Genomic DNA, 13,271 nt, shown 5'->3' on the forward strand with positions numbered 1-13,271 from the left:
CATAAGAAAAGATAGTAAATGTAATACACCACATTAGAACAACAACAACAAAAAAAACATGATAATCTCAATGGAGAAAAAGTATTGACAAAATCCACACCCTTTCAGACAAATAAACACTTAGCAAACTAGGAATAGAAGAGAACTTCCTCAGTATGATAAAGGACATTCATGAAAAGCCCATAGACAACACTGTATTCAATGGTGAAAGACCGAAAGCCCCTTCCCTATGATCAGGAACAAGACACAGATGCTCACTTTCACTGCTGCTATTCACCGTTGTACCAGAAGTTTTAGCCAGAGGAATTAGGCAAGATAAAGAAATGAAAGGTGTTGGAATGGGAAAAGAAGAGGCAGATTTGAGCAGAGGTGTGATTGAAGTGACGAAAACTTCATTTGCTTGCCCTATGAATTTCACAGGGTTGGACTAACTTGCGAGTTAAGATTAAATGAACTCACATGCTGATTTATATTGAGCAACATTCCTCTAATTAAGCATAGAAATGTTTTCAGGTATTACGAGGGGTTAATTCGTTAAATGTTAAAGGTTCTTCACATCCTGCTATGAAATCCATTATTCCCATAGGTTTAGTCTTAGCCTTAAGAATTAAATAGATTTGGTGACTGTCATCATTCTTTTTTTTTTTTAAGATTTATTGATTGATTGATTGATTGATTGATTGCTATGTTGGGTCTTCGTTTCTGTGCGAGGGCTTTCTCTAGTTGTGGCAAGCGGGGGCCACTCTTCATCGCGGTGCGCAGGCCTCTCACTATCGTGGCCTCTCTTGTTGCGGAGCACAGGCTCCAGACGCGCAGGCTCAGTAGTTGTGGCTCACGGGCCTAGTTGCTCCGGGCATGTGGGATCTTCCCAGACCAGGGCTCGAGCCCGTGTCCCCTGCATTAGCAGGCAGATTCTCAACCACTGCGCCACCAGGGAAGCCCTATCATCATTCTTTAGTGATAGTTTTTCTGTTAATTTCTTTGTTGGTTGAAATTCATCTTTTTTTGAGAAGAGTTTTTGGGAAAATGTAGCTCTTCATTTCTTGCACATTCAAACATGTTTATATTGCTGTTATACTTGATACTGAAATGGGATTTTGATATGTAGATTTTCATCACCCCTTTTCTCCCTAAGGATTTGGTAAGCATTGCTCCACTATCTTCTAGCACTACACACTGCTGTGGCAAAGAGTGAAGCCAGCCTGATTTTTTCCACGTTGTAGATGAATTGAACTTTTTGCCTGAATGGCAAAAAGATTCCTTCTTTACTGTTGATGCCCAGGAATGGTATTAGGATATGTCTTTTTTTTTTTTTTTCAATAAATATAATCGCTTATTTCAATGGTTGATAATTTAAATGTTACTTTAAAAAAATCAACCTGTTCACACATTTGTATATTAAACACTGGAATGATTGTTACATATTGATAGTAATTTTAACCTTTTTTTTTTTTGTAAGTAACAATCAATCTTTATTAAAAAAAAACAACTGGGGATAATATTCTTATAATAGACTGTGGGCAATGCAGATACCTTAACTTATCCATCAATTATGATTATCTGTGTTATAATAGGAAAGTCACAGAGTAATCCACCTACTCAGATATTTATTTGAGGGAGACCTAACATTCTGTTTTGTTTACATCACTGCTTCTTCCATCCTCCACTCTGATTCTTTCAGTCAGCCAAACCTAAGTGCAAGTAATACATGTAGTTGAATGGGTGCCTAGGGAAAACTACATATTTGAATAAGATTCAAATCAAACAGGCAGATTTTTAAATTATTTAAAGGATATGTCATTGTATTGATTATTCTATGTCAGTTCACCTAAGACATGGTAGGACTTTGGATTCTAGGACAAGAAAGTTTATGAAGGTTTTTTAAAAAGATGTATTCCTGAATTTATTTGTTTGTACTTGTTTATTTGAAAAATTACTTAGGTGTCTTGTGTATAATATATAACTTTTTGAAAGAGAATGAAATAGTTGTAAACAAATTTTTAAAAACTATTTATTTCCTTTCGTTTGTCTCTAGGTATTTTTTGATTTCCTCTTTGATTTCTTCAGTGATCCATTGGTTGTTCAGTAGCATATTGTTTAGCCTCTGTGTGTTAGAATTTTGCAGTTTTTTTCTTGTAGTTGATTTCTAGCCTTATAACGTTGTGGTCAGAAAAGATGCTTGATATGATTTCAGTTTTCTTAAATTTACCAAGGCTTGCTTTGTGGCCTAGCACGTAATTTATCCTGGAGAATGTTCCATGTGCTCTTGAAAAGAATGTGGACTCTGCTTCTTTCAGATGGAATGCTCTTTAAATACCAATTAAGTCCATCTGATCTAATGTGTCATTTAAGTCCTGTGTTTCCTTATTGATTTTCTGTCTGGATAATCTGTCCATTGATGTAAGTGAGGTGTTAAAGTCCCCCACTATTATTGTGTTACTGTCAATTTCTCCTTTTATGTCTGTTAACATTTGCCTTATATATTGAGGTGCTCCAATATTGGGTGCATATATATTTACAGTTGTTATATCTCCTTCTTGGATTGATCCTTTGATCATTATGTAGTGTCCTTCTTTGTCTCTTGTGACAGTCTTTATTTTAAAGTTTATTTTGTCTGATGCTGGTAATGCTACTTTGGCTTTCTTTTGATTTCCATTCGTGTGGAATACCTTTTCCTATCCCCTCACTTTCAATCTGTATGTGTCTCTAGATCTGTATGAATTTCTCATAGGCAGCATATATATGGGTCCTGTTTTTGTATCCATTCAGCCAGTCTATGTCTTTTGGTTGGAGCATTTAGTCCATTTACATTTAAGGTAATTATTGATATGTTACGTTCTTATTGCCATTTTGTTAATTGTTTTGGATTTGTTTTTGTAGGTCTTATTTTCCCCCCTTTTGTTTTTATGGTAAAACTTTTATGATAAAAACTCTTCAGAAAGTAGGCATAGAGAGAACATACTTCAACATAATAAAGGCCATATATGACGGACCCACAGCTAACATCATACTCAATGGTGAAATGCAAAAAGCATTTCCTCTAAGATCAGGAACAAGACAAGGGTGCCCACTCTCGCCACTTTTATTCAACATAGTTTTGGAAGTCCTAGCCACAGCAGTCAGAAAAAGAAAAAGAAATAAAAGGAATCCAAATTGGAAAAGAAGTAAGACTGTTACTGTTTGCAGATGACATGTTGCTATACATAGAAATTCCTAAAGATGCTACCTGAAAACTACTAGAGCTCATCAATGAATTTGGTAAAGTCACAGGATACAAAATTAATATACAGAAATCTGTTGTATTTGCTATACACAAACAACGAAATATCAGAAAGAGAAATTAAGGAAACAATCCCATTTATCATTGCATCAAAAAGAATAAAATACCTAGGAATAAACCTACCTAAGTAGGCAAAAGACCTATACCCCCCAAAACTGTAAGACACTGATAAAAGAAATTGAAGATGACACAAACTGATGGAAAGGTGCACCATGTTCTTGGATTGGAAGAATCAATAATGTTGAAATGACCATGCTACCCAAGGCAATCTACAGATTCAGTGCAATCCCTATCAAATTACCAATGGCATTTTTCACAGTACTAGAATAAAAAATTTTTAAGTTTGTATGAAAACACGAAAGACCCCCAAATAGCCAAAACAATCTTGAGAAAGAAGAACAGAGCTGGAGGAATCACTTTTCCTGACTTCAGACTATACTACAAAGCTACAGTCATCAAAAAAGTATGGTACTGGCACAAAAACAGAAATATAGATCAATGGAACAGGATAAAAAGCCCAGAAATAAACCCATGCACTTCTGGTCAGTTAATCTGCAACAAAGGAGGCAAGAATATACAATGGAGAAAAGACATTCTCTTCAATAAGTGGTGCTGGGAAAACTGGACAGCTACATGTAAAAGAATGAAATTAGAACATTCTCTAACACCATATACAAAAATAAACTCAAAATGGATTAAAGACCTAAATATAAGACTGGATACTATAAAACTCTTAGAGGAAAACATTGGCAGAACACTCTTTGACATAAATTGCAGCGATATTTTATGGGTCCATCTCCTAGAGTAATGGAAATAAAAACAAATAAACAAATGGGACCTAATTAAACTTAAAAGCTTTTGCACAACAAAGGAAACCACAAACAAAATGAAAAGACAACCTATAGACTGGGAGAAAATATTTGCAGACGATGCTACTGACAAGGGATTAATTTCCAAAATATACAAACAGCTCATATAGCTTAATATCAACAAAACAAACAACTCAATCAAAAAATGGGCAGAAGACCTAAATAGACATTTCTTCAAAGAAGACATACAGATGGCCAACTGACACATGAAAAGATTCTCAGTGTCGCTAATTATTAGAGAAATGCAAATCAAAACTACAATGAGCGGGAATTCCCTGGCGGTCCAGTGGTTAAGACTCTGTGCTTCCACTGCAGGGGGCCTGGGTTCGATCCCTGCTCAGGGAACTGAGATCCTGCAAGCGCAAGCTGTGTGGTGTGACAAAAAATATATATATATACTACAATGAGGTATCACCTGACACCAGTCAGAATGTCCATCATTAAAAAGTCTACAGATAATGAATTCTGGAGAGAGTGTGGAGAAAAAGGTACCCTCCTATACTGTTGGTGGGAATATAAATTGGTGCAGCCACTATGGAGAACAGTATGGAGATTCCTTTAAAAACTAAAAATAGACCTACCATATGATGCTGCAATCCCACTCCTGGGCATATATCGGGAAATGACAAAAACTCTAATTCAAAAAGATACATGTACCTCAGTGTTCACAGCAGTACTGTTTACAATAACAAGACATGGAAACAACCTAAATGCCCATTAACAAATGAATGAATAAAGAAGATGTGGTGTGTGTGCACGTAGACACACACACACACACACACACACACACACACACACACACAATGGAATACTACTCAGCCATAAAAAAGAAAGAAATAATGCCATTTGCAGCAACATGGATGAACCTAGATATTATCATATTAAGTGAAGTCAGAGAAAGACAAATATGATGTCAATTATATGTGGAATCTTAAAAAAATGATACAAATGAACTTATTTACAAAACAGAAAGAGACTCACAGACAAACTTATGGTTAGCAAAGGGGCTAGTGGGGTGCAGGGGGGACGTAAGTTAGTAGTTTGGGATTAATGTATACATACTACTACGTATCAAATAGATAAACAACAGGGACCCACTGTATAACACAGGGAACTATATTCAGTATCTTGTAATAACCTATAATGGAAAAGAATCTGAAAAGGAGTGTGTGTGTGTGTGTGTGTAAATATATATATCTGAATCACTTTGTTGTACACCTGAAACTAACACAGCATTATAAATGAACTGTTCTTCAGTTTTTAAAAATGGTTATTGAAAAATATTTATTTCCTATTTGTAGAATTGTAATACTTATTATTTTATCATTTTAGTAAATAAATTATTAGAAATATTTTTTATGCTATTGTGGGTAAAATATAAGGTGTGAGTTCTTATACTAACTTTCTATAAATTTGGCCAAATAACTTCAAAATGTTGATTTCCTTTTCCTGCTGTTCACTTAAAAAAAATTTTTTTTTTTAATTTTTAGGTAGAGTCCAAACAGTATATCAGCTGAGTCATGATATTGATGTTGGTCGTTTCCAAACGCTAATGGAATGTTTAACTGGCACTTTTGAAGAAGTGAAAATTTTAGCATTTGATCTTCTAATGAAGTTACCAAAAACATTTGTACAATTTCAGGTATTTGGGCTTTTCTTCTGTAAGTGTAAATGTGGCGTATGCATGAAAACTTTCTATCTTAGCAGCAGTTAAAGCAATCTGTGGATTGTCCAGGCTCTTTGCATCTGCCTTCTTACATCTTCTGTTTCAGTTATCATTAATACCTCTCCTGTTGCACGTAGTGGAATGGAGAAGGTAGGGATGGGTAGTGGGGAAGGAGGAAATACTGTAAGAGAAACAAAATCCAAATCAGTGAGCTTTGCTTTTTAAAAAAAATTGTTTTGATATAAAGGGAGGTGTAGGAGGCAGTAGGTTTTATTGTTTACAAGATTATTGGTAGATTTCAGTTAACTGTGGTCTCCCCAGTTCCCTTGGACATGTTAATATTCGATCAAAACACATCACTTACAGTAACTTGATTTTTTTTGAGATAATCTCCCTGCATAGTAGACTGGGAAGCTTAGTGTAAATGAGGTAGAGAACATGTTTCTGATCTTCCAACAAGCAATAGCTAAACTGAGACTGAAACTCAGAGTACTTGAGGTTAACAGCATTTCTCTCCCTGGGTGTTCTACCCCATCCCCAGCCCCCATGCTCTTCCTGATGCCTTGCACTTCCCACCGTGGGGTGAGAATCAAAGATGGGCTCAGGGGTGAAGGCAAAGCTTGGGGATGGGTCTTCAGGAGACCCCATAGCCCAGGTACTTGGCTCTACCCTTGAGGCTTATTCTAGGGCAGTGAGGTCACCAGCAGCTGTCGGGTCACTGGCTCTAGAGCTTTGCTATGGCTCCCTGTTGGAGCTGTATACAGGCCACGGGAGCCTTTAGGGGTGGTAGCTGAGCCATGGTCTGGGCTCTAGCTGTTAGGCTCTGTTTAGGTATGGCAGCTTGTAGATGCAGTGGGATTCTGTAGGAGCACATGTCAGAGAGCCTAAGGTGTCTGTTTCCACTGCTTCTGGACGGCATTGCAAAATCTCAGACATCTCTTCTGACTTGGGTTCACATTGAGAGTTGCTCCCTAGTGTTCACCTGTCCTGGTGGTCTTTCAGGTGCCCTGATGAGCAGAAACTTCTTTGGTGCTTAGGCTGCTAACTTTTGTACTTTATAAGCGTTTTTAAAGAAGATGCTTTCTCTTTCTCTATCTCCCCTTCCACCAACCCTTGCCTCTTACCATTCATCACACTGTAGCTTCGTATCATATGTATAACTATGCCTCATTCCTGGCTAGTATTTTGAGAGTATCTGGAGTGGGGAAAGGTATATATTATAGCACCTATATGAAAGACCTGGTCCTTACATGAACTATGAAGGCCCCTCAGGGGGGCTCTGTGTATCTAATTTGATAAACACATGCTTGGTATATAGACACAACTTATAGAATTCAGGAAACTTAGTAGCACATAAGGCTTGCTATAGGATTCTGGTAGTTATATATCTGGTCTGGCTTGTATGTTAGTAAATGGTCCCAGATTCAAGATTTTAAATTCAAGATTTTAAAATATTTGTTATGTATTATATTTTCAAAGTCTTTCTTTGGGTATACCCTATGTAATATGTAATTAGCTTTTTAATATAGCTAACTTGAAAACATTTTTTGAATGCTAGCCTAATCTCTCTAAGGATCTGTATATTTATATTTTGATGGTATATCTTTCTAATATATGACTTTACTACTCACCTAGTCTCTTGCCCTTCTTTCTTGTGGAGCTACATATCCAAGGTCTTTATATTTTGATTGACCTGAGATGATAGAACAAAGATGCTCTTTTAGATTCCAAAGGCTATTTATTTTGTTTCTTACTAATTGGTTAGTTAGTTTAGGGACTTAACTGTCAGTTACAAAAAATGGTTGAGATGCTTAATTGATTCTTCCTAATATTTATTTAGATTTGAGTTTTAGCCACTGTCTTTCAGTTTTTTAGGTCATAGAAAATTAAACAGCAAACGGCAAAGAATTTAAATAGAAATAGGCTGATATTTGAGTCTATTATTTGATATTAGAAGACATTATTAAATATTGGTATACCTAGATAATGATTTTTTCCCTTATATTAGACAATTATGAGATAATCCTAGTAGAATCAATATTGTTGAGCAATGAAACCCTAGGTTCCAGCGTGGTGAACATGCAACTTGTCAACCGTGGAGTTGGGACTAGGATCCATGTCTCTTGTCCTCAGCCCCGTGCCTTTCCATGCATATTACAGTGAACTGCCCTTTGTTTTGTCTTCTTGAGGACAGGCTGTGTGAGTGCATGTTTAGATGAGATATAGGTGTGGGAGCTCTAATGCAGAATTTCTGAGGTTGATCTTATCACTTTATTTTTCACACATATACATGGAGCTTTGCCAGGAACAGCCTGGTGAATTTGTATTTTCATATGTATGTGTATTTTTCTCCATTGAACTAGCTGTATGGGAAGGGGGTGGGGAGAAAGGCAGGAGCATGACTCCCAGTAAAACAAACCTTGACATACAGAAGAACTCTGGGCTATATAGAAATAACGAAGATGATCTGGTTATAGTCATAGCAGAATTTCTACAGGAAAAAGTATGCTTTTGCTGAAGAAAGAGGTACTTTATAAAAAAAGCTTTATCGGGACTTCCCTGGCGGTCCAGTGGTTAAGACTCTGCACTCCCAATGCAGGGGAACTAAGATCCCGCATGCCACATGGCGCAGCCTAAAAAAAAACTCCAACCTGTATTCAGAGAATTAATGTTCGTATCGAGTTGCAGTTGTGTGGCAAGCTCTGTCTTTAAATATGTGTTATTCCTTCGAATTAAAGAAATGTTTCAGTGATAATGACTGAGTCTCTGCTTTATCCTAGGATTCAGAGAAACTGCAAGGCTTATTCCAGGCAGCACTGGAGCTCAGCACAAGCACCAAACCATATGACTGTGTAACAGCTTCCTACCTACTGAACTTCTTAATCTGGCAGAACGCTCTGCCATCATCTCTGTCTTACTTAAAAACTCAGCGGGTTGCATGTGGCGATGGAGATAAGTCTGCTGCTCTGGTGGAAAGTAACACATTAATAGGTTCGTATTGAGTAAATGACCTTTTGCTCTTATTTATCAAAACCAGTATCTTACTTTCTTCACTATTCATATGGTTAGGCTATCTGATGGTTAAACACTTACTTTGTGTTTTTTTTTATTCAAGAGTTTACCAGCTTTGTAGTTTACCGTCATATAAGTATATCATGAATTTCTCCTTTGCAAATAAATAGTTTACTCAACTATATTGCTTCTAAACAGAGGATTCACATTAAATAAGTACATATGCAAATGTACATTAATAGAGCTTTTATTTAAATAAGACCTCTTCCTCTACCAAAAATGTACTTTTTTTCTACAGAAATTTTACTATGACTATAGCCAAATCATCTTTGTTAATTCTATATAGAGCAGAGTTCCTTTGTCTGTTGGGGTTTATGTTTTAACTGGCTGTCATACCCTTGCCTTTTACTCTTCCCATATAACCAGTTCCAAAACCTAGGGTCTGAGTTGGTTTAGATCTAATGATTTTAAACAAATATTTTTTGGGGGTTCATGTACTTAATTTTACCCTAGTAAATCTTCATTTTGGAATTGTACTAGAAATAAGGATAGAGATGTTTATTAAACAAAACAGAGGTCAGATGTTGAAGGAGAGTTGACGATTATTCTCTCCAAGACAGTAGAAAGCCGTGAAAAAGAGAACTAATAATGGGAGAAAATTAGGAGGCCATGGATAGTTCTGATGGAAATGTGGCCATAGAGCTGGGGATAGAGAGATGACAGTGCCATGGAACATGACACGTGCCGAACTCTAATTGCTTCAGGGCTGGATTCCAGAGGAGACCCCGATAAGATGATAAGAAGAGGTCTGTAATTGGGGTGAACTGGGGAGTTCATACTTCATGTAAAGGCTTTCAAATTTAAGACATTTTTAAACTTTTTGAAATATTTCAAACATACAAAGAATATTTAAATATATATATATATAGGATTTAAACAGTAATAATATAAAGCTTTCACAAGTTTTGTCCCCAAGCTAGGTAATAACACTCAGCTTAAGAAGTATTGATACAACAGCATCCGTAACTTTGAAGCCTCTTCTTTATCCTAGCTCCCTCCTCCTGCCATGTTATTACTGCCCTATGTTTTCCTTCCTTCCTTCTTCCCTCCCTCCCTCCCTCGCTTTCTCCCTCTCTCCCTTCCGCTGCGCCAGGTCTTAGTTGCAGCATGCAGGCTTCTTAGTTGCGGCATGTGAACTCTTAGTTGCATGCCATACGCTGCATGCATGTGGGATCTAGTTCCCCGACTAGGGATCGAACCCGGGCCCCCTGCATTGGGAGTGCAGATTCTTACCCACTGGACCACTAGGGAAGTCCCTCCTATACACTGTTGATGGGAATGTAAAATGGTCTGGCCCCTTTGGAAAACAATCTGGTAGTTTCTTGAAAGGTTAAACATATAATTACCATATGACTCCACAGTTCCTCTCTTGGGCATTGTCTTAATCAGCTCAGGCTGCTATAACAAGATATCATAAAGTGGGTGGCTTAAACAACAGGCATTTATTTCTCACAGTTCTGGAGGCTGGGAAGGTTAAGATTAAGGTACCAACAGATTTTGTTCCTGGTGAGAACCCTTTTCCTAGTTTGTAACAGCAGCCTTCTCAGTCTGTGCTCACATGCAGGAGAGAGCAAGCTCTGGTCTGTCTTCCTCTTCTTATAAAGACACTAATCCCATCATGTGGGTCCCACCCTCATGACCTCAGCTAAACTTGATTACTTCCTAAAGATTCCACCTCTAAATTTCCTTGCATTGAGGGTGAGGATTTTAGCATGAATTTGCGGGGGGACAGGCAGGGACACACAAACATTCAGTCCATAATGGGCATATACTTAAGAAAAATGAAAACTATGTCCAGACAAAAACTTGTACATGAATGTTCATAGCAGCATGATTCATAATAGCCAAAAAGTGGAAACAACTCACATGTCCATCATCTGATAAATGGATAAATAAAATGTGGTATATCCATACAATGGACTGTTACTGAGTTGTTAAAAGTAATGAAATATTAATACATGCTACAACATGGATGAACTCTGAAAGAAGCCACTTATTATATGATTCCATTTATATGGTATGTCCAGAATAGGCAGAAAATGCTTAAGTGGTTGCCTAGGACTGGGGACAGTGAGAGGTGCAGGGAGGGGAGTGACTGATAATGGGTGAGGCTTTTTTGAGGGGGGGAGGATGAGAATGTTCTAAAATTGACTGTGGTGGTGGTTGCACATAGCTGTGAATATCCTAAAAACCATTGACTTGTACACTTTAAGTGTATAAATTGTATGGTATATGAGTAATATATCAATAAAGCCATTGTTTTTTAAAATCTGTCCAAATAGCATATGGCACATGGGCCTGGGGTCTGATAACCCAGATAGAGGATGTCTAGGAGAAATGATCCAGCATGAATGCTGTAAATGGATCCAGGAAGTCAGGGTAAAGACACAGTACTACCTTAACTGGAAATGGAGAACAAGCTGGATAACCTTGAAAGATCTCTTTTTTTCATTCAAAAACCTCTAGTATAAAGTTCAGCTGAGTTGGGTGCTTTCGTGGGAACTGTTTTGCTGTGCACAAATTTGTAAATGTGTTTTTAAACTGGCGTTATTTTGGTGGGTTTTGTTTTTTTTGTTGTTTTTGCTTTTTCTAGTTATCAAATGCTTGTTGGAAAATCTTGAGGAAGAAGTATCTCGGGCTGAAAATTCTCTGCTTCAGGCAGCAGCATCGTTTCCAATGTACGGGCGGGTCCACTGTATAACAGGAGCTTTGCGGAAGCTAGCTCTAAAGTAAGTATATCCCCCCCGCTCTTTCCTCAGTACTCACTTCTGAGCTTTAAACTCTTATTGGAATGTGTCCTGGGAAAGGAACATATTGCCTTAAAGGTAATTAAAAATTAGATTTAAAAATGTACATATAGGGCTTCCCTGGTGGCGCAGTGGTTGAGAGTCTGCCTGCCAATGCAGGGGACACGGGTTCGAGCCCTGGTCTGGGAGGATCCCACATGCCGTGGAGCGACTAGGCCCGTAAGCCACAATTACTGAGCCTGCACGTCTGGAGCTTGTGCTCCGCAACAAGAGAGGCCGCGACAGTGAAAGGCCCGCGCATCGCGATGAAGGGTGGCCCCCACTTGCCGCAACTAGAGAAAGCCCTCGCACAGAAACGAAGACCCAACACAGCCAAAAATAAATAAATAAATAAATTTATAAAAAAAAAAAAAAAAAAAAAATGTACATATAGGGCTTCCCTGCTGGTGCACTGGTTAAGAGTCCGCCTGCCAATGCAGGGGACACGGGTTCGAGCCCTGGTCCGGGAAGATCCCACATGCTGCAGAGCAACTAAGCTTGTGCGCCACAACTACTGAGCCTGTGCTCTAGAGCCCGCGAGCCACAACTACTGAAGCCCATGAGCCACAACTACTGAAGCCCGTGTGCCTAGAGCCCGTGCTCTGCAACAAGAGAAGCCACTGCAATGAGAAGCCCGCGCACTGCAATGAAGAGTAGCCCCCGCTCACCGCAACTAGAGAAAGCCCGCACACAGCAACGAATACCCAACACAGCCAAAAATAAATAAATAAATAAATTTATTTTTTAAAAAAAGTACATGTATACGTGTATTTTTATGTCTTAAATATTTCATAGATTGCATGGTTTTTAAACCCAAATTCTTTTGACCCCTTTTGTCTATTAATTTCATCTTGAAAATGTGATTTTTGCTTAGTATAAATTACCCTAATGTCTTTGTTGCAGCAGCCTGCAGTTGGTGAGTGAGTGGAGACCCGTGGTGGAGAAGCTCCTTGTGACGTCCTACAGGCTTTCCGCCGTGGTGTCTCCAGTTATTCAGAGCTCCTCCCCAGAAGGCCTCATCCCCATGGACACTGATACAGGTCAGTAAACGAAGAAAGCTAGAATGACTATGTTTTTTTCCCCTAATCATTTCTTCAGAGAGATATAGAGGCTAAATAGGGGGGAAAGAAATTATTATTATGACTAGTGATATTTCTGCCTTTTTAGTAATATTTTTAACTATGAAAAAATAACCAAAATAAATAAATAAATAGCCAGGTGATCAGCAAGGTACTTCCTCGTCTGGGGTAAATTGGGTTTTATAATATGTCATTTTGGAATACAACCTACCAGGGTTGTATTCTGGCAGGAACTGGGGGAGCAGGCAGTATAAATTAGCAATTGATGGGGTTCAGTCAGAGAAGGCAACTTGTTAGAAATCTGAATAGGCAAAGACCATTGGACATACAAAGACCATTTAATTAAAAAAAAAAATTGGAGGAGATAGTCAAAATGCCCAAAATTGAACTCATGAACTTTCATCTGTCTTTTCCTTCCCAACCCTTGTATCTTTGCAAATGGCCCTACCAGAGACCTGTTCATGCAAGTCAGGAGCCTAGGGCTGCTTGACATCTCCCCTTTGCTCCTTATATCTAGCC

At 38.1% G+C, this 13,271-nt stretch overlaps 1 protein-coding gene across 4 annotated transcripts in view; it reads left to right on the forward strand.

Annotated features, from left to right (window-relative positions):
• Positions 1–13,271, forward strand: part of THADA (THADA armadillo repeat containing) — a 319,657-nt gene that overhangs the window by 38,033 nt on the left and 268,353 nt on the right. For 3 of the 4 annotated variants that reach the window (XM_082357946.1, XM_082357949.1, XM_082357948.1), the window contains 4 exons: positions 5,640–5,791; positions 8,596–8,806; positions 11,481–11,616; positions 12,577–12,713. In XM_082357946.1, coding sequence (XP_082214072.1) covers positions 5,640–5,791; positions 8,596–8,806; positions 11,481–11,616; positions 12,577–12,713 — 636 coding nt within the window. The remainder of the gene's footprint in view (positions 1–5,639; positions 5,792–8,595; positions 8,807–11,480; positions 11,617–12,576; positions 12,714–13,271) is intronic. The other variant, XM_082357947.1, reaches the window with a different exon arrangement.

This window comes from Balaenoptera borealis (genome assembly GCF_965194805.1).
Source record: "Balaenoptera borealis genome assembly, chromosome: 15".
Lineage (NCBI taxonomy): Eukaryota > Metazoa > Chordata > Mammalia > Artiodactyla > Balaenopteridae > Balaenoptera > Balaenoptera borealis.